At 37.0% G+C, this 20,956-nt stretch overlaps 1 protein-coding gene across 1 annotated transcript in view; it reads right to left on the bottom strand.

Moving 5' to 3' along the window:
- Positions 1-20,956, bottom strand: part of ATP13A5 (ATPase 13A5) — a 119,980-nt gene that overhangs the window by 98,058 nt on the left and 966 nt on the right. The window contains exons 2-6 of the mRNA XM_064589789.1: positions 7,107-7,280; positions 6,277-6,423; positions 5,985-6,055; positions 5,800-5,880; positions 179-248 (exon numbers count right to left, since the gene is read on the bottom strand). Coding sequence (XP_064445859.1) covers positions 179-248; positions 5,800-5,880; positions 5,985-6,055; positions 6,277-6,423; positions 7,107-7,280 — 543 coding nt within the window. The remainder of the gene's footprint in view (positions 1-178; positions 249-5,799; positions 5,881-5,984; positions 6,056-6,276; positions 6,424-7,106; positions 7,281-20,956) is intronic.

Raw genomic sequence — 20,956 nt, 5'->3', positions numbered from 1 at the left:
GGACAGGAAAAGCATAGACTAAAGATAATAGGGAGTAACAAAAGGAAGTTATATGAAACACAAATTTTGTTCAGATCAAATTATCTATATGTTGCCTAAAATTCCCCTGAGTACCAGGAAGTAAAAAGTAAAGGACCAAAAAAATGTTTTTCAAAAATAGATGAAAACAGTTAGTTACCTGTTTAACAAGCAGCTTCCATATGGGCTGGACTTCTACCTCAATGGCATTGGGCCCGCACACTAATCTTCTGTAGGAGAATGATCACTTATTAGTACCACAACTACAACTTCATTGGTAAGTGAGTATAAGCCAAACTAAGCAAAAGTCACTGCTCTACCCTCTAGGCACTTTGTGCCTTTAATCGAAAATTAACGTACACATCATAAAATATTAACATATTTTTAAAATAAAAGTGCATGATGGGCAAAGTTGTTTTTCTAGTTAAAAAATATCTTAAGTACAATGTAACTCAAGAATCAAAATGAAGTGGGGCGCCTGGGTGGCTCAGTCGTTAAGCGTCTGCCTTCGGCTCGGGTCATGATCCCAGAGTCCTGGGATCGAGCCCCGCATCGGGCTCCCTGCTCAGCGGGAGGCCTGCTTCTCCCTCTCCCACTCCCCCTGCTTGTGTTCCCTCTCTTGCTGTCTCTCTCTCTATCAAATAAATAAATAAAATCTTTAAAAAAAAAAAAAAGAATCAAAATGAAGTTAGTAAGGCATTTTGAGTTATTTTTTAAATAATTCAATTATATTTTAAGAACAGCTAAAAACACAGATGTGAGGATGTTCCTAGAATTCTCAGACATTCTAGATTGCTCTTAATGGTAGAGATCAAGTCCATCTTACCCTGGTCTCTTTAGCACGTAGGACAGGCCTTTAGTATATGAAAATAAATACATGAAAGAATGAGCCAATGAACTGGAAGAGGATATATGTTCTTCACACTGACCCTTTATAAATTCATACTATGTATGTTCTAAAAAGAAGCTCTTGTGTTTGTGTAGCATTTTACAATTTACAGAGTTCTCACACAAGATTTTCTCATCTGATTGTCACAGTGGTCCAAAGGAAAGGGACAATATCTCCATTTTGCCAAAGGGGAAAACCTATTCATTTGGGTGTTTTCCCAAAAGTATGCGTATCTATTATTAATTGTGACGATACAACTTTTAAGCAGAGGTGACTGCCAGAAACTGCACTTAGCCTTTTATATGTATTATCTCCTGTAATCACCATACCCCTATGAGATTTCATATTATCCTCTTTATTATAAAGAACACTGAAGTTCAGATAAAGTCAGCAATTCTCCCAGAGTCTCAGAGCTGGAAAGAAGCAGATCCAGGATTCACACCCTGGTCTCCATGCCTCCACTTCACACTCCGTGAGCATCAGTGGTGCAATTTGCATGATGGGTTCTTGATCTAAGGTGTGACATAGCTGAGCCCAAGTTTGTCTGACTTCCAAGCCATGCCTTTCCAAGTACAATTATTGCTTGCACGGGTCCAAGAGGACTCAAACTAGGGTCTTCTGACTCCATGTGTGAAAACACTGAGGTGCAGGGATGCTGGAAGACAGAAAGGTCAAACAGCATGTACTATTGGGTTTGGAATGTCATGTGTCCCCAAACTTCACACTGGGAAGAGACCATAACTCAAGCCACTTTGGTGCTCAGGATCCTTTCTGGAATCTGTGGAAATAACCTATTGTTGTCAAAGTGTCAGAACTTCTCAAAATCCCAAACTTGGTCTTCTCTCTTTTTTTCTCTCTCTGCTTGGAATGCCCTTCCCACATTCTTCAATTTATAAAGGCCCACTCAGCCTTTGAGAGTCAAATCTGATGATACAGCCTAATGGTGGAGAAATTTGAGATCTAACAGACCTGGATGTGAATCCAGCTAAGCCTTTGCTGCTCCCTAGATCTGGAACTGGATTTCCCTACGTCTTTGCATAGCCACTCTCTCATTTCATTCAGGTCTCTGTTTAAATAGCACTTCCTTATTGGAGTTTTCCTTAATAATTCTATTGAAAACAGCCACCCTGATACTCAAATCAGATTCTCTTTATCTCCTTACCGTATCTCATTTTTCTCTATAGTGTGTTGATAATCTGAAATTGCACCTTATTTTTTACATGTTAGTAACCATGCAACAAGAGACTGTATCATTCCCTATAATATAGGCTTCTAGAGGACACTGATATATCTTAAATGCCTAAAACAGGGCCTAATACATATAATGCACTCAAGAATTATTTGTTGAATGAATGAGGGGTGAGCTTCGGTTCCCTTACCTATAAAATGGGTTTGCTAATACATTCCTGATAAAATTGCTAGCAGTAACATATAATATAAACATGTAAAGCATTTAGCATAAGTGCCAAGGGCATGACAAGCTCTCAATAAATGCCAGTTATCTTTCAAGTCTTCCTTGGTCCCACAGGCACAATTAACTGTATTTTTCTCTCTTCCAATATGCCTCCTTTTCTTAGTGATAGCAGGCACCTCTTTGAATTATAGCATTTGGTTATATATCTTTCTCCTCAAATTTCTCAGATCCTCTTTAGTGGCAGGGATGGAGCTTTTCAACTGTTTTTCTAGCATCGAGAGGTACATTGTATGACAGAGAATGTTCTCTAAATATTGGAATTAATTAATGAGGACATTTGTGAGCCATGTCTAGAATTCTCTCTCCCCTAACAAGGCTGAAAACCCAGTTTATAGAACTACGGAAGCACACAGTTGTGCAAAGTCAGTTTAGAAAGAAACAAGGCAAGTGCCCGATGTTCTTCATCTTTTTCTGTCTGGTGAGATGGTTTCTGGTGTTACTATCAAAAGGAGAGGAGCTCAGCTCCAGTGAGGACTGAAACCCAACGGATTAATAGGAGCCTATAGATCATCCTCTTTAGGGCTTATCTGAGCCACGTTTGGATCACAGCCTGGCATGCCCCTTGCTGCTTGATATTTTCCATTATTTCTTGCCAAAAGGTATTGTGTATTTAGGGATCATGTACTCATCTCAATCTGAGCACAAGCCAAGCAGGATTTTCAGGGACATTGACCAATGGCTGAGCAACCAGAAGGAATGGAAGGCTTGAAGCTGGGTCACGTGAGGAAATTTCCAAGGAACAGAGGAGATTACACATCCTTACTTTGGAAATCTGACAAGACGGCAAGGAAAAGGGGCCCTAGAATTATTCCAGGTGGCCTTATAGAACTAAATAGGCTGAATAAAATTATGTAGACTTGCCTAACATTCAGAACTATCCATTAGGGGGATAATTTCTTTGGAGGCAGAAGGTCCCTCTCCAAAAATATTTCTTAACAGGGAAGCTGTGGAGGGCATTTCTGGGTTGGCTCTGAACTGCACTTGAAGGATCACTGAGCTTTCCTGCAACCATTCCACAATAGTAAAGCTGTTGGGATGTATTTATTTCTGAATAACCAAACATGAATGAATAGGAATACTTTCTTTTGGGATGGTATATGTCCCTTTTCTATTTGATTATTTGTTCATTCATTCATTTATTAATTTATTCACCAAATAATTATGGAGAATATGTTGTGTGCTAGGCACTTTAAGCTCCAGATGGTGAAGCCTAGAGTGGGGGGTCCTCAAGGAGGTAGGAGGACCATGTCAGAATCACTGGTGAGCTTTTTCAAACCACACATGACCACTCTGATTCCATTCTGATAAGTCACCAATGGAGTCCTTGGCAGGGAGGGAGACCTGAAGTTTTCTAAATAATTAATGTTAATCCAGGGGGTTCTGACATGACCTACTTCTGTGAACTTTGGAATTTTTAAGGAGCAGGCTTATAGAATTAGAAAGAGTTCCCAGGCATCCAATTCATGAGTGAATGAAGATAGGAGCAAGGGATCTCCTAGAACAATTTTCTTCCTGAGGCCCCCTGAAAATTTCTCTTCAGGATAATGTTAATCTCTCCTGATGTCCTGATTTGCCTTTTTGCTACTAAAAAATGACAGTTACATAAATGTGTGCATTTTCCGTCTTTGCCTGGCTGCTAGGAAGCCTAAAAAGAACGTTTTATTTAGACTTTGTGGCTTTTCATTATCAGAGAGTTTTGTGATCCTCCTTCTTTTATTTCTCATGTTGCATCCTTGCTTTTCATGAAGGCAAGCTCATATCCATTTAGGAAATTAATCTGATATCATGCAACCAACCAATCCATCAATTGCATTTAATTTTTTTTTAAAAATCCCTAGTCTTACACTAAAAAATTAAGGGTGGAAATAGTTCACATTCTACTTACTCCCTTTACTGTCCAACTAAAAAAGCCCATAAATAAAATCTGCCTATATATTTATGAGGAGATTATCTCCTCTATTCTTCATATTTGGGAAACTATACTCTTTGTCTTGCTTATTAGATTGTCAAGTTCTTTATTACGTGGATCAGGTTTAAATTTAATTATGTATGATGTTTATTAAAGCTTGGCCCTTGATAAATAAGGACAAACATGAGATAGCTTCCACTATTTCCTGTGGAAATAGTGTCCTAGGCAAAGGCAAAGTATATCTGCGATAATCAACTAAATTTCCTAAATAGATCAATTCTTTGCACTCCTGGTGCTTAATGCAATTAAACCAGTATGTTTTAATGACTTTGAAAACACTATGTGTTTCAGTTTATTAAGTATTGCCTTTGAAATCTTATATAATGATACTCTTTTTAAGGCATTTTGCAAATATTGTCAAAGTCTAGATGACTTTTTCATTTTCAACATGTTCAGGCAGGATGAAAACTTTAAAAACAATAGGGGTGCTTGCTAAAAGTGCAGTTTCTGCTCTCACTACTACCCTTAGCTCCTACCTACTAGATCAGAATATGGGGGTGGAGGCCCAGAACCTATATTTTAGGTACCAGATTGCTTTTTAGCTTGAGAATTTGTGTTTCTGATGGACTGGAAAAGGGCAGGCAGGAAATGTCCTTAAAATGGGCAAGAAATGAAGGTGATTATTAAGATTCCGGGGAAGGCTTGCAATGGTTTACTTTCAGACTCACCAGGATTCACCATTTCAAACTACAGATGGGAAGCCAGAACTCAAAATCTCTGTGGGTTAATGAGGAGCATAAGCATTTCTATGCTACTATTACACTATTATGTCCTAATCTATGTGCATTTATAGATCTCATTCTCACAATTGTACCACTATTCTTTGTCTCTCTTTCCCAATAGTTAGTGAATGTCTCTGGGGCAATGACTAAGCCTTATTTATCCTTAGATCCCTAGTTCCTTGTAGAGTGCCTGGCGTAGTAGAGGTATTCACTCAATAGGTCAACAAATATATTCTTACATTCATTCATTCCATAAATATATATCGAACTTCTACCATGAATCAGGCACTGTTCCAGGTGCTATGAACACAATGGTGAATGACACAACTACCTGAGCAAACAAAATCCTCATCTCTAGGCTGTTTCTTTATAAGAAAATGCAATCATAATATTGTCTTTCTGTCTCTCAGGGGATTGGGAGGATGATGAAGCAGATGTCTATGAAATGACTCAAAATTTTTTGAGGAAAGAATAAAAAAGACAACACAGAGGAGACTATTGCACAGTCCTGAGGGAAAAAAAATTCAAATATCATTTGATTGGCTTTTCTTTTTAATAAGTTTGCCTAAAATAAGAACAACTTAAAATATGTCTTTGTTGCTGATAAATAAACTGGGATTATATGAAGCTGATGAAGCATTATGCCAACAGTTCACTGATCATAAGTCATTTGATATCTCAATTTCTACTGGCAGAGTTTATTCTCAGGGAGTGTCACAAACCCTACCTGACCTCTTGTTCTTCACTGGTCAGGCCCAGTCCAAACGTGTGGTGGATGTCATGGCAGGAGTTGCTATCTTCCAGTAGCCTAGGATGTGGTCAGGACAAGAAGCATGCTCTAGATCATGGCATTCAACAAATCAGTGTTCTTCCCTTATACCCTGATGAATGCTGAGAAAAAGCCAAACTTACCCAACTTTCTGAAACCTCTTCTCCAAGTAGTCCCAAATGTACCTGATTTTTTGCACTTGGATACATCGCAGCTGCAATTACAAATGTGATAGAACAAGTGTCATTCACAAAGAAAAGCCCATGGGGGGAGGTGAGGGCTATTTGTCGCAAGTCCCCACACCACACTCACTTTCCTTGATACCTTGTTGTAATTCCCAGTCCAGCACTGTGACATTCAGAACTTCCATCCAATAAACATTTGCATTATTCTTTTTTAAAAAACATGCCATAGCATTACATCAAAATTACTTACTTTTAATTCTGGCTTCAATACAGCTTGGTTAATGACAGAGTGGCGGTCAGCCACCAAGGGTTCTTCTGGGTTCTTGCTTATAGGAAACTTCAGTGTGGATAAGTAAAGGCATATAACCTTCTTCCTCATATATCTTTGAAATTCATCCTAGAGAAGACAATCCAGCCCATGAAATTCTCAAATGTTGTTTATTTAATAAGGCAATCAAATAAATACCTACCTAGACCAGTGGTTCCCAAAGTTTTGGCTATAGACAGGAGCATCAGCATTATCTTGGAACTTGCTAGAAAAGCAAATTCTCAACCCCACCACAAGCCTACTGAATCAGAAATTCTGGGACAAGGTCAGCAGTCTGTGTTTTAAGGACCCTCCATGTAACTGATCTGCGTTAAAATTTGAGAACCACTGTGCTAGAGAATAAAAAGAAAGACACACTTTACAGGAAAGTTTTATATCCAGAAAATATTTTCCAGCTATCTCAAAAATGACATTTAGGTGTTTAAAATGTCTACTTTCCCCTCAAAATATGTATTCTTAAAAAACTGAACTATCCTTCCTGTGTTATGTCTTTAAGAGTTATAACACTGACAGCCTCTGCTTGTGTAATAGTTAAAGGCATTGAGAATTAGCCTGACATGGTAGAAACTTCCCTAGGGTGACATGGAGGACAATGTCCTTCCTTCCTGAGTCAAAATAAGAGATGGCAAGTAGGTTCAGGGATAGTTTTGCCATCTCCTATTTGGGGACAAGAAAACTTAAGTAAAGAAAGATCTACTCTGGAATGCCAGCCAGTCAATTGTGCCACCAATGCAATGCTGAAGGGCACTCACCGTTGTTTTTAGCAAAACAGTGTCTGCTTCTTGCAAGGGGCATGGAATGCAGTTGGCCCACACCCTCCACTGGGGTTTCCAATAGAACACCAGCTGAAGAAACCCGCAGGTCAGCATGGATGTTATAAGGCAGAGGGCTCTGCGTAGATTCTGGGTCCGGTAACCAAACACCTCCTGGCATGTAAATAAAACATGACTCTATTTTTCTTTTTTCACATAAACACATCACTTTGTTCCAAGAAACACAAGCGTTAGATGCAGCGATATTAGTTGGGAAGGAAATCTGGTTTCAGCTAGTTGAATCAGACTGATTGCTTACAGCTGTCAGCTGATACCATAAAAAAAAGGACTCATTTTGCTATACTGGCATATGGAACTAAAACATGAGACAGGAGGAGCAAGGAACGGGCAGACTTACTTCCTTCTAAATACTGTCAAGAGTCACCCAATGTTTTGGACCAGATTTACTTTTTTCAGGTATAGGGTTTTTAAAAAATTATTAATGTAAATTTACTGGAGGACGATGATACAAAGGGTAGGATGATATAAATCAAGAGATTGTCTGTGGACATGAAAGACTTTTAAAAGACCACTCATAGGAATTTACCCTGACAGTAACATGCTGAAATATTTCTACTTTTAGTAGTAAGGTAGTTGATATTATCCCCAATAGAGCGAATACTTTGAGATGTGGTTTTAGGGGGAGACACATAGCCAAACACATAGCCAGAAACAATAGATTCCTTTATTTCAAGCCAATTTCTAGTTTCCATCTTCCACAATGAAGTTTAACAGCATTTGTTTTCAAATTTCAAAAACTAGACTTTTAGTGTACTTGGAAGACCCAGAGGGATGCTGATTATGAATGACATTACTACTGTACTATTATTTTAGGTTCTGCTGTTATTTTTATGTGTTTTTTTCCCTAAGATTCTGAACTCCTGTGTCCAGATCACAGAAATGTAATGCCGAAAAAAAAGGGTTTTGCTGAGTTTCTATAGCATTTTTAATGACAGAATCTCCTGAATTTTATACCAGTTTAGATCCTGTTATAATGAATCTCTTGGCTTAATATTTTGGAAAAGTTTTCATCTTCGATATGGTCATTTTCATTAATTTTTTCTAGTAAAGAAATCTGTGGTAGATTAAGATTTTAATAACAGTTGTTGAAAGTAATCCTTAAACATAATGGAAAGGTCACAGGTAGCAAAGATGTAAGTTTGAGTCACTGCTCTACTAGTTATCACCTATGTGACCTTAGGTAAATCGTATCACCTCTAGGGAATCCCAATTTATTCCTATACAAAACAATTAGAAATACATGCCTTACAGGTACTTGTGCTCAAATGAGATAATGTATCTTTAAGTACTCTGCAAAGTAATTACAATTTTAAGAGTTCCTTTCCAGTGCTCCTCAGTATTAACGACGTGGGAAAAAATGTTCATTAAGTTTACTGATGCAGCCACTCTATTTTGAGATTATTCACGATGAGGTTTACAGGTAACTTAAAAATGTGTTCACTCTACTTTTTTTTTTTTTTTTTTTAAGATTTTATTCATTTATTTGAGACAGAGAGAATGAGAGACAGAGAGCATGAGAGGGAGGAGGGTCAGAAGGAGAAGCAGACTCCCTGCCGAGCAGAGAGCCCGATGCGGGACTCGATCCCGGGACTCCAGGATCATGACCTCAGCCGAAGGCAGTCGCTTAACCAACTGAGCCACCCAGGCGCCCTGTGTTCACTCTACTTCTAAGCATATTTTCAGCTGGGTCTCCTTTCTGTCTTCCTACCCACCTTCTGATTCTATAAACCTGTTTTAGTTTTATTTGTGAATGATAGTTTTATTAGACTCCAATAAACTGTATATGCCAGTTCACATATTATGTCATAAATATGCATCATTTTACTAAGTTATTCATGGGAGCTTATTGCCAAAGTGTTCAAAATTGAAGTAGAATGGTTTGGAATTTTAGGCCAGCTTGTAGCTGAAAAAGCACATCTCAAATACCTTTCCCTTTTTTTTGTTAACTTACATACAATGATGGCACTGGTAATCATAATTCTGATACCCCTTCAGTTCTTTGCTATACAACATTTTTTATTTGAAAAAAGGAACTGACAATGCCAGCAAGACAGCAATAAAATCACTACAGCTACATACTGCTAATAACCTTATAAACTGGAATAATTCTTTAGAGAAAGCAAGGTGACAAATTATATCAAGATTTATAAAGATGTTTCTAACCCTTGAATCAGTAATGCCACACTTGGAAATACACCCTAAGGAAATAATACACAAAGTAGAAAGTAATGTGTGTAACAATGTTCAGTGCAGTATTATCTGTAATAGCAAAGTTACTGGAAGAACCAAATGATAGCTAACAGTTCAGCAAGATGTGAAATATCAAAACAATGGCCAAGGTGGCACCATTAAAAAGAAAATGTATGAAGTCAATGCAGAAATGTGGACCATTCTATGATATAATGTTAAATGAAGAAAAAGACAAAGAATGGATAGATGGGAAAAAATAGTAACTTTAACCTAATGATATCAGTAATTACATTACATATAAATGACATTACTACTGTGATTGAAAACAAAGATTGTCAGACTAAGTAGTAAAAAACCCATTATATGTTGTTTACAAGAGATACCTTTAAATACAAAGAAGCAAATAGATTAAAAGGAGAAAGATAGGGAAATAAACTGCAAAGACTAACAGAGGAGAACTAGTATAGCTGTGTTAACATCAGACAAAATAGACTTTATTTTATTCTTTTTAAGATTTTATTTATTTATTTGACAGAGAGAGAGAACACAAGCAGGTGGGGCAGCAGACAGAGGGAGAGGGAGAAGCAGGCTCTCCAATGAGCAGGGAGCCCTACACTCCATTGTAGGACCCCGGGATCATGACCTGAGCTGAAAGCAGACGCTTAACCAATTGAGCCACCCAGAGGCTCCCAAAATAAACTTTAAAAAATAAATGTTCTGAAAAAAATAAGCATACTTCATAATCTAAAAATATCAAATCAACAGGAAGAAATAACAATTTTAGATTTAAGGGCACTTACACACATAGTTTCAAAATTTGTAAAGCAAAATAGAACTTAAAGTCACTGTCATCATAGATTTTAACACTCCTTTCACTAACTGATAAGACTAGTAGACAAAAAAAAATTTGTTTTCAGTGAGAATACAGGACGTTTGAACAAACCCATTAACTAAATTGACCTAATTGACAAAGAAAATTATAGCCCCAAACTGCATAATTCAAATTCTTTTCAAGTCCACGTAAACTATTTACGTAAATTTACCACATTCTGGAACATAAAATATTATGACATTGTAATTAAACTAGAAATTAACAGCAGAATAACTTAAAAATTCCCAAATGTTTGGTAATTAAATAGCATTTTTCTAAGCAATACATGTGAATCAAATGAGAAATTACAATGGGCATTAAGAAATATTTTGAACTGAATAAAAATGAAAATTGACAAATCAAAACTTGTGGGATGCACTTAAGACAATGATTAGAGGGAAATCTATAGTTTTAGATGTTTATGTAAGAAAAGAAAAAATGTTTGAAATCAATAAAAAAAGCTTCCAACTCAAGAAGCTATAGAAAGAGCAGCAAATTAAACCTTGGAAAGTGTAAGGAAGGAGATAATAAAGAAAAGCAGAAATGAATAAAATAGAAATCAGGCATACAATAAAGAAAATCAATAATGTTGAATTTGTACTTTAAAAGTTTAATAAAATTGATAAACTTAAATAAAGTTGAATATTTTACTGCTATTAAAGAAAATTAATGTGTAACTAAAAGCTTTTCTACAAAAAAAATATTCAAACCCAGATGGCTTGTGAATCCTTTCAAATATTTAAGGTAGAAGTGATATCAATTTTGCACAAACTCTTCCATAAGTAGAGGAGGTGGGAATGTTCCCAACTTGTTTTATGAAGTCAGCATACTCGACACCAAAATGTGATAGGTTTGTTAAAAGAAAGGAAAATTACAGGCTAAGATTTGTAAGAAGCATAGATGAAGTAACCCTGAAATATATTATCTAACTAAATCAGTGATATATATTAAAAGTTAATATGTCATTACTAAATGAGGTTTGTTCTAGCATTGCAAGGGTTTGAAAATCAATCAATGTATTTTGGTATGTTAACATTCAGGAGGAAAGTCATAACATCATCTCAATTGGTACAGAGAAATACTTTGATAAAATTCAACACTAATACATGATAAGAAGAAAGAAAGAAAGAAAGAAAGAAAGAAAGAAAGAAAGAAAGAAAGAAAGAAAGAAAGAAAGAAAGAAAGAAAGAAAATAAAGAAGCCTCTCAGCATACTAGGAATAGACAGGAACATCCTTCGGCTAACATCATGCTTAATAATGAAATACTGATTACTTCCCCCATGAAGTTACAGGTAAAATAAGATTATCAATAATTACCACTAATATTTAATATAGTACTGAAAGTTTTAACAAGTGCAATAAGACAAGAAAAAGTAACAATACTTATAACAATTGGAGCATAAGAAGTAACAATACTGTATTAATACTTAAAAGTTGCTAGGAGAGTAGATCTTAAATGTTCTCCTCACAAAGAATAAATGGTAATTATGTGAAGTGATGGAAGTATTAGCTAACACTTTGGTGGTAAACATTTCACACTATGTAAGTGTACCAAATCGACATGTTGTACACCTTAAATTTATACAAGGTTGTATGTCAATTATATCTCAATAAAGCTGAGAAAAAAACGTAGAACTCTCGGTATGAATAGATAATATAATTATGCACATTAAGAAATCTGAAAGAATGTACAAATTATAAGAGTTAATAAGTGAATTTGTTGGGGCCTGCGTGGCTCAGTCGGTTAAGCATCCAACTCTTGATTTTGGCTCAGGTCATAATCTGCAGGTCGGGGGATTGGCCCCACCTCAAGTTCAGTGCTCAGCTTGGAGTCTGCTGGAGATTCTCTCTCCCTCTTCCTCTGCCCCTCCCCCTACTCATGCTCTCTCTCTAAAATAAATAAATAAATAAATAAAATCTTAAAAAAAATAAGTGAATTTATCAATGCGTCAATATAGAAAACCAATTTTATTTGTAATAATTTGGAAATGAAGATATCTGTAATATTATCAAGCAAGAAAAAAATCAATATCCTTATAATAGTTCTAACCAAGTTAAACCTCTAAACTGAGAACTCACTTTATTGCTGAAAGCAAAGATCTAAATAAAGGGAGATATATATTAAGTTTGGGGACTAGCCAGGAGCAATCCCATTTATAATCACATCAGACATTTTTTATGGTAATTGATGAGCTGATTCCAAAATTGGTATGGAAGTACAAAGGACCTAAAGTAATCAAGACAATTTTCAAAAAGAACAATTGTGGGGGATTTACACTACCAGAAGTAAAGACTTACTATAAATTCCTAGTAATTATAAACAAACAAACAAAAGAAGGCGGGGGGGGGGGGAGACCAAGAAGAAAGAAAAAAGAAAGAAAAGAAAAACAAAATAGGGAATCCAGAAAGAGACTCAAACATATGTAATCACTTCATTTACAAAAAAAGGAACCACTGCAATTCAGTGGGGGAAAGGATGGTTTGCTCATTAAGTAGTTGCTGGATCAAAATGAATAGTACTAGAAAAATGAGTTCCCCCCCAGTTTACTCCATACACAAAAATTTATTAATAGTAGCACATATGCTTAAATGTGCGGCTAAAACATAGATCATCTGAAAGAAAACATAGAAAACATATTTCATGAAATTTAAGTACACAGTATTTCTTAAACAGGAAACAAAAAAAGATAAAAAAATGTATGTGATTTTATTAAAATTAAAAGCTTCTGTTTATTAAAAGCCTCTGATGAAAATATTAGCTATATATGTATATCTGTACCTATATATAAAAAAATCATATTTGGAAAATACAAAAACTACTACAAATCAATTAAAAGAAATATATAGAGTAAAAAATGAGCAGAAGACTGAAATAGGCATTTTACAAAAGAAGATTACTCGTATAGCATTCAAGAAGATGCTCAGTATCATGTCATTAAGGAAATGCAAAATAAAATTACAATGACATATCACAGCCTAGAATAGCCAAGACAATCCTAAAAAAGAACAAAGTTGAAAGACTTACACAACCAGATTTGAGGACTCACTCTAAAATGACACAATGATAAAATGACACAATGATTTGGCCATAGAATAGCTAAAATTAAAAAGACTGAATATACCAAGTATTGGTAAAAATGTGGAGCAATGTTACTCTCATACATTGTTATTGGGAGTGTAAATGGTACAAACGTTTTGAAAAACTGTGTTGCTCAAGATAGAAATATTCTATGAGCTAGTAACTCCATTCTTAGATTTTTACACAGAGAATTGCACATGTTCACAAAAAGATTTGCCCAAGGATATTCATATCAGCTTTATTCATAAGAGCCCCAAACTGGAAACAATCTAAAGGTACATCAACAGGAGAAAAATAAATATTGTGTTTTCCTATAATGGAATACTACAAAACAATTTTAAAAATGAACTTCTAATGCAATCAACAGCATGTATGAATTTCAAAGACATTATACTGAATCAATGAAGTATGGTAAATCAATACACAACTCTATTCGTAGGAAGTTCCAAAATGAGCAAAAATAATTGGTGATAGATGTCATTGAACTGTGCACTTAAGATCAGTGTGCCTTATCGACACCACTGTATGTATATATGCCAATAAAAAGTAAAGGTGGGGGGCACCTGGGTGGCTCAGTCGGTTAAGGGTCTGACTTTGGCTCAGGTCATGATCCCAGAGTCCTGGGATCAAGCCCCGCTTTGGGCTCCCTGTTCAGCAGGGAGTCTGCTTCTCCCTCTGCCCCTCCCCCCTGCTCATGCTCTCTCTCTCTCTCAAATAAATAAAATCTTAAAAAAAAAAAAAGTAAAGGGCGTTGTTTATTAGACACTATTCCAAATAGGTGGGAGTTACTTTAATTACTTTAATGGAGTTAGATTCAGAAAGAGAAAATGACAGCAAAATTTGAGAAGTGAAAAGGGAGAAGAGCAAGAGAAGGAATTTCTGTGGGAAATGGAAGAAAGGTTTGATGACCTAGGAAGACTATAGTTGCCTCCAGGTGTGGATGATTGGGAAGCGCTGGTTTCCACTGAGCAGAGATTAAATCACATCCCTAATAATCAAGAAAAGGGAAGAGGTTTCTGTGAAAGATCCTGCTTATGGTTGGGGATAGCTCAATCAAAATGTCAGATTTTTTTCCCCATCTGTTAAAAAATAAGTAAGTAGATAGATATAAAAGAGCTTATAAATATCAGAATAACTTTCAGAAATATGTAGCTCCTTGAGTAAAGATGAATAGAAACAATATTTTTGCTTCCTTGATAAATTGGCCTCGTAAACCTTAGTAAATTTGCTTTTTGTCATTTCTCAGTTTTCCCAAAGGTTATATGCTAGACATGGGAATTGAGGTTTTGGTTAAAAGAATCATTTGTTAATCTGGCATTTTTTTTTTACAAATACTCTTGGTCAGCTTGCCCATGTTTGTGTAATTTGTGTTTAACACAGTGTATGTTTCCGTTTTGATCAATTAATCTCAAGTATAATCTGAGCGTTCTAAATGATTACTCTTCTGATGCAGTAAGAGTCACTCAGAGTTTTCCAAAGTATTAAATACCCATGGTAAAATCCACTAAGATGTGCAGGGTAGAAGAGGGAGCCAGGAGCAATATGGGTGCTGTAAGAGGAAGATAAGTGGAATCCAGAGGTCTTGTGGATCTAAAGACACTGGGAACAGAGAGAGGGAGGATCAGACTCTCAAACCCACTACACATGGTTCCTTGCAGTCAAGTGGGTTTTGCCACTTCCTAGCTATGTGATCTCGGGATTTAACTTCTCTAAATCTCAGTTTCCATCTCTGTACTTAGGAGACAATAGCACACACCTGGAAGCATAGTTGTGAAGATTAAATAGAGGAGTAAGGTGTTGAACACAAAGGAAGCTTTCAATGTTAGCAGGTGGCTTGGTAATAGGTTCAGCCAAAGGTGGTGGAGAGTTTTCAGTTTTGAGTCACAATATACTGAGACAAGGTTGGTAATGGAAACATGGATCTGTGTTCCGTGGGGTGAGGAGCCCAGATCTGACACCTATTAGTTAGTCGAGTTGAATAGTACAGGGGTTGCACCATCTTAACATAGACTTGAATTGTACTCTCTCTAAGCAGTCCTCTCACTTTTCTGTTTCCCACTAAAATTCTGTATTCCTGATACCAGGAGAGGTACCGTATCTTTAAAGGTCTTTTCCTAGGCCCAAAGTCCAGAGGAAGTAGCCTGGATTAGGAGGAACAATAAAATATGCACATGCCTTTCAACAGAGGTTGTTGCTAAAGGTCACAAATTAGAGCCCTATCCAGGTCTATCAGCAGAGCCTCTTTTATTTATACCCCACCCCATTGCCTTCTAGAAGCTCTCACTTCTGTTCTCTGCTACATCACTGACTAGTTAATGTGATTTGGGTAAATGATTTAAATTCACTAAATTTTAGATTCCTCATGCGAAAAATGCAGCTGGTTGTAAAATGCAACAGAAGTAGTCTGGTGTAGCAGTTAAAAGCTGGGGATATGGCTTGAGAAAATCAGTTCAAATTATTCCTCTACCGCTAACCAGAGGTAAGACATTGGGCAACCTACTGTATTTCTTCTGATGACCCAATTTCCTCTTCCATAAATGAAAATGATAACAATACCTTCCAGGGTTGTTGTGAGAAACTAATGAGTTAATACATGCAAAGCATTTAGCACAGCTCCTGAAACATTTTGAGTATGCAGTATACATTAACAATTAATATTAGCTTGAATAATATACAGTTCAAAAAAATTTCAGTAGATTAAAAGTGGCTAGTCCCACTGGAGTCACTGTGAAACAATTCTACCACAGGCAATATTCAGAACTAAATGCTATTTGGGAAAACCATAACTTGTATTTCTAAAAGTGATTAATCCAATGGCTTAAATGGAATTTTTGCTTTTCACAACAGAGCACCAACTGTCAAAATTAAAATCAAACACAGGCCAAAAAGAAAACTGCTCATCTTTGTAATACATGAAACTGGGAGAAGGACTTTAAGATAAATACTAAATTGATTCAAAGGTTAATTAGCTTAGTAACTATATATATGAGCATGCATACACACACATACACACACACACGCGCACGCACATGCCCCAGTACAAACATCTTCCTTGCACAAGAAGAAAACCGTGTAATAGGAGATCCTCCCTCCCAGCGTGGTGTAACTTTGTATCTGTTACTTAACTGAGCCTCATTTTCTCAGTGTGAAGTATCTGACTGGCTAACTCATAGGGATTAAATGAGAACATACATACATGGAGTAATAGTATATAAAGGGCACTTTTAAGATTATTTTCCTGGGGCGCCTGGGTGGCTCAGTCGGTTAAGCGGCTGCCTTTGGCTCAGGTCATGATCCTGGGGTCCTGGGATCGAGCCCCACGTCTGGCTCCCCGCTCAGTGGGGAGCCTGCTTCTCCCTCTCCCTCTGCCTGCCGCTCTGCCTACTTGTGCTCTCTCTCTGTCAAATAAATAAATAAAAATCTTAAAAAAAAAAAAAAAGATTCTTTTCCTTTTTTTCTTTTTTCAATAGGTAGCTCTTATAGTTCCATCAGAGATGGAACTAAGATTGGCCAAATTCCTTAGGAAAGGAGAGTTACAGGGTGCAGCTTCAGCTAAACATTGTTTCTTCCCAAAATTCTCTTTAGGAGGGATCTTCTTAGTCGTGTGGAACCATCCATAGGCTCTCTGCCTGTCTTTGTTCCGGAATTTCATTGCATCTAGAGCACTAGCTTTTGTGCATGACTTGTCTTGTGAACAGGTGCTTTATCATTTTTGTAAGTCATTTTATTCTTATACTCACCTTTCATGCATTCATCTAAGTATTTGTTGCATACCCACCATGCACAGGCACAGGAGTATGGATCTTTTGGGGTTACAGTCCATAACACATTCAGTTACTCGAACCCACATTCCCACACCACCAAGTTGTAAAGTACCTACTCAACCAACACAGGACATAAATAACTCTCAGTACTATAATCACCTTCTGTGAATGGCAATGCCAGCTTTTTGCTGTAAAGCATTAGGCTTTTCCATGGGTGGGTGTTCCAATAGCCTTAGAATAAGTTAGCTTTTCTGGGTAGGCATCAAATGTTTAGTCCCTTGAATCATGGCCAAGGAGATAATATCTCTGAGTCCTTTGATGGGGCAAGAATTCATCGTGTTTGCCTTCTTTTTTTCCAAACAACAATCACATCACCAAGTTTCTATTAATTATTAAATAATATAATAATTATTATAATTATTGATAATATTGATAAATTATTATTTGTAGATCAAAAAATTGAGTCTTAAAGATGTTCAAAATAATTATTGAAATAGTTCAGCATCTTAAATTTTCCCTTATGCTTTTCTTCTGGAATAAGAAAGGCCCTTTCCTCTTTAGCAGTGTGAATCAAAACCCAGTACCGATGAGATGAGTATATTATCACACTCAGCTACACGCATTCCCATAAAGCCAACTACTCTAACAAAAGTGCTAATATGTGGTCTCCCTGTAAGTAAAAGTGTAGTTAAGGACCTTCTTTTGATATGGCTAGGGGTGAAAGAGCAGTAAGTGTGGGTCAAAAGGTAATGAGATGCATGGGCTAATCAGCCGGGACAATTTCTAAAGCCAGAATTCGCCTTAGACCAAGGACATGGGACAACATGGCATGTTCTGTTAAAGTTTATTCCTGGAATAAGAGCATTACCAAACAAGAGCAGTGTCTCAGAGATTATTTGGTTCAAATTGCTTCCTGAAAAAAATAGCTATAGACCATCTTTCGCCAATGAACATCTAGTACTGGCTTAAGATAGGCTACTCACTAACTTACAGGGCTATGCTTTCTCCTGTTGGACAGCTGTGGTGCATTAGTTTTCTATTGCTGCATAACAAACTTAGTGGCTTAAAACAACAGAAATTTATTATCTCACAGTTTCTGTGGGTTAGGAGTCTCATTAGCTGGGTCATTTGCTCAGTGTCTCAAAAAACTGAGATCAAGGTGTCATCTAGGCTGTGTTCCTTCTGGAAATCAAGGGCCTCTTTCAAGATCTCATGTTTATTGGCAGGATTCAGTTGTTTGTAGCTCTGAGATAGAGATGCCCATTCTTCTGCTGGTTGTCAGCCAGAAGTTGCTCTCAGTTCTCAGTTCTTAGAGACGGTCAGAATTCCCACCACACTGAGCCTTCCATCATCAAAGAGGCAATGGAGAAACTCCCTTGGATCAAGCCCCTCTCACACTCTAAATCTAACTTCAGAAAGGACACAATATCTTTTCTGGCCCACCTGATTAGGTGAGGCCCACCCAGACAATCTCCCTTTTGATGAACTCAGCTGAGTCCAAGTTAATTACATCTGTAAAATCCATTTTGCCACATAGCATAACATAAGCACAGGAATTACAGCTTATCATATTTATGGGTTCCACCACACTCAACTGAAGGGAATTACACAACGGCAGGGTCAATGGAGAGTTGTCATGTTAAATTCTGTCACCACAGAAGGTTAGGAAGTTCTCCCATAATGAAAATAAATCAGGCTGGGCTCTACCAACTTCTACTCTGTTCTCCACATCAACCTCTATTGGAAGACAAGTGCCTTGACTGCTCTTTGGGGAACTATTCCCAATGTCTTTTAAATGATTGTTATTTGTGATATCCAGATATCCCTCTAAATACACTATACTTCTTGTATGAATCTTAGAATTAAATATAACTCCCTAGAGGTTTCCTAAATAGTACAGATTATAACAGGACTATTACTTCTTCTATTATGCAGAACAGACTTCTATTGAGACATCCAAGGACTGTTTTGTAGCAATATCATCCTAGCAACTAAAATTCAGCCATAACCAAATAAAGAACTTTAATTGCTTTCTCATGCATAGCTACTAAGCCCAAGTCATTGATATCCCCACCTTCTGTCACCTAGATTGTTATCTCTTTCTCATAATGAGGTGTCAGTTGCAGATTAGATAAGCTTGCCTTCATCCAAGCTGTTAATATAAATGTGACAAAAGACAAGAAAGAGCCAATAGGGCACAATTTTTATTTTCTTATTTAATCCTTTGAGTAGGGTTTGTGTGTGTGTTTTAATGGAAGATGAAGAGTACATGACATTGTTTAAAATAATTTAGATATTCCAAGTTCCTGATTTTTCTTACTAACTCTTCACATACTGTTTTTGTAATTGTAAACCTCAAATGGTTATCACTCCCCAAGTTTAATCAGAGAAAGGGGAAATATTCCCAACCTCAATTTCACCTACTATACACAGTTCTGCATTTTTTAAATTGCACACCATAAGTCCTGACTCCTTGGATGTAAATGAACTCTTTATATTTTCATAGCACTTCCCATATTTCATACGTGGCCCTTGAAAACCTTTTAAGCCAGGAGGGATAAGTGATGTTGTTCTTGGGCAACTAGCAAGGCCCCAAAAGTTGTCCACAGCACATGGTTAGCAGTGGGTCTTTGACTAAAGCCCATATCTGCTGTCTTAGAGTCCAGGAGTCCTCCACTGTTTCCCAGGAAAAAGTTACCATGAAGTGAAGTGCTTTCCTGTCAAATGTGTCCTCCACACCAAGTAGCCATTTTGCCCTCTGGAGCTGCTTCCAGTTGTAATATTGACGCTTTAATTTGGTAGGTGTTTGTACAGAGCGGGGGCACCAACCAAATGGTTGGGCTTTGCAACTCATGTGAACACAGCGTCTCTTGTGTCTCAGGGACAGAATCAAGATCATCTTTAGAAAGTAAATGCAGCAAGAATGGCCAAGGAGGATCCTGAAGTAAATGCTAACATTGCACACAGTGTGCCTCCAGACATGCCTGGCTGAGGAGAGATATCTCTGTGATTAAGAGAATTAAAATACTAGGCTGTAAACTTTAAAAATACGCACATAGGGAAAAATAAAGAGCTACCAAAGATTTTCATGAACACTCATCTACACATTGAAATAAACATCAGAACCGGCACAGAATTGTTGAGCAATGAACATAGATAAGGAGGTTTTAGTTCTTTAAATCCCTTCAGTCTGAAGATTGTAAGCACTCTACCATTGTCAAGATCAGCATGGTATAATAATAGAAGCCACTGATGTGAATGCATTTGTAATTTAAATGTCCTAGTGGCCACATTAAAGAAGCAGGTGAAATCAATTTTCATAATATAGTTCATTTAATCCAACATATCCGAATGTTGTCATTTCAATGCGTAACCAATATAAAAATTACTAATGAGATATTTCACTCTTTTTTTTCTTTTACTATCTTCAAAATCTGGTATGTATTTAATACATATAGCACATTTCAGTTTGGTCCAGCTACTTTACTAGAGCTCAAAAACCACATGTGGCCCATGGCTACCTTCTTGGACAGTGCAGGTATAAACGAAATCACTTATTTTCCTTAAGTTAACAAAGAAGGGTATGTGGAGAGAGGGTGGGTGTGGATTTCCCACAGATCTCATGGAGAACTGGAAGGCCAAGCAGGTAACTGACACCCTTCTGCTATGTGAACCATATCCCTTGGGCCCTTTCCCCCTCCGGTGTGCTCTCTCTGTCCCAGCCCCCATGCTCCTCTCTCTTTCTCATTGTCTAGCTGTAGACACGAATGCAGTGTAAACATCATGGAGTGTGAAGGGGAAAGAAGTGAGCTGGATTTCCCGCCTGTCCCTTGTAGATGGAAGACCTTAGGCAAGTTACTTAAC

Source organism: Mirounga angustirostris, unplaced genomic scaffold, assembly GCF_029215605.1.
Source record: "Mirounga angustirostris isolate CCGP_5_RB_7025 unplaced genomic scaffold, mMirAng1.0.hap1 SCAF_1, whole genome shotgun sequence".
Lineage (NCBI taxonomy): Eukaryota > Metazoa > Chordata > Mammalia > Carnivora > Phocidae > Mirounga > Mirounga angustirostris.
The sequence above is the reverse complement of the archived record's forward strand: the minus strand, read 5'-3'. Positions and strand labels throughout refer to the sequence as shown.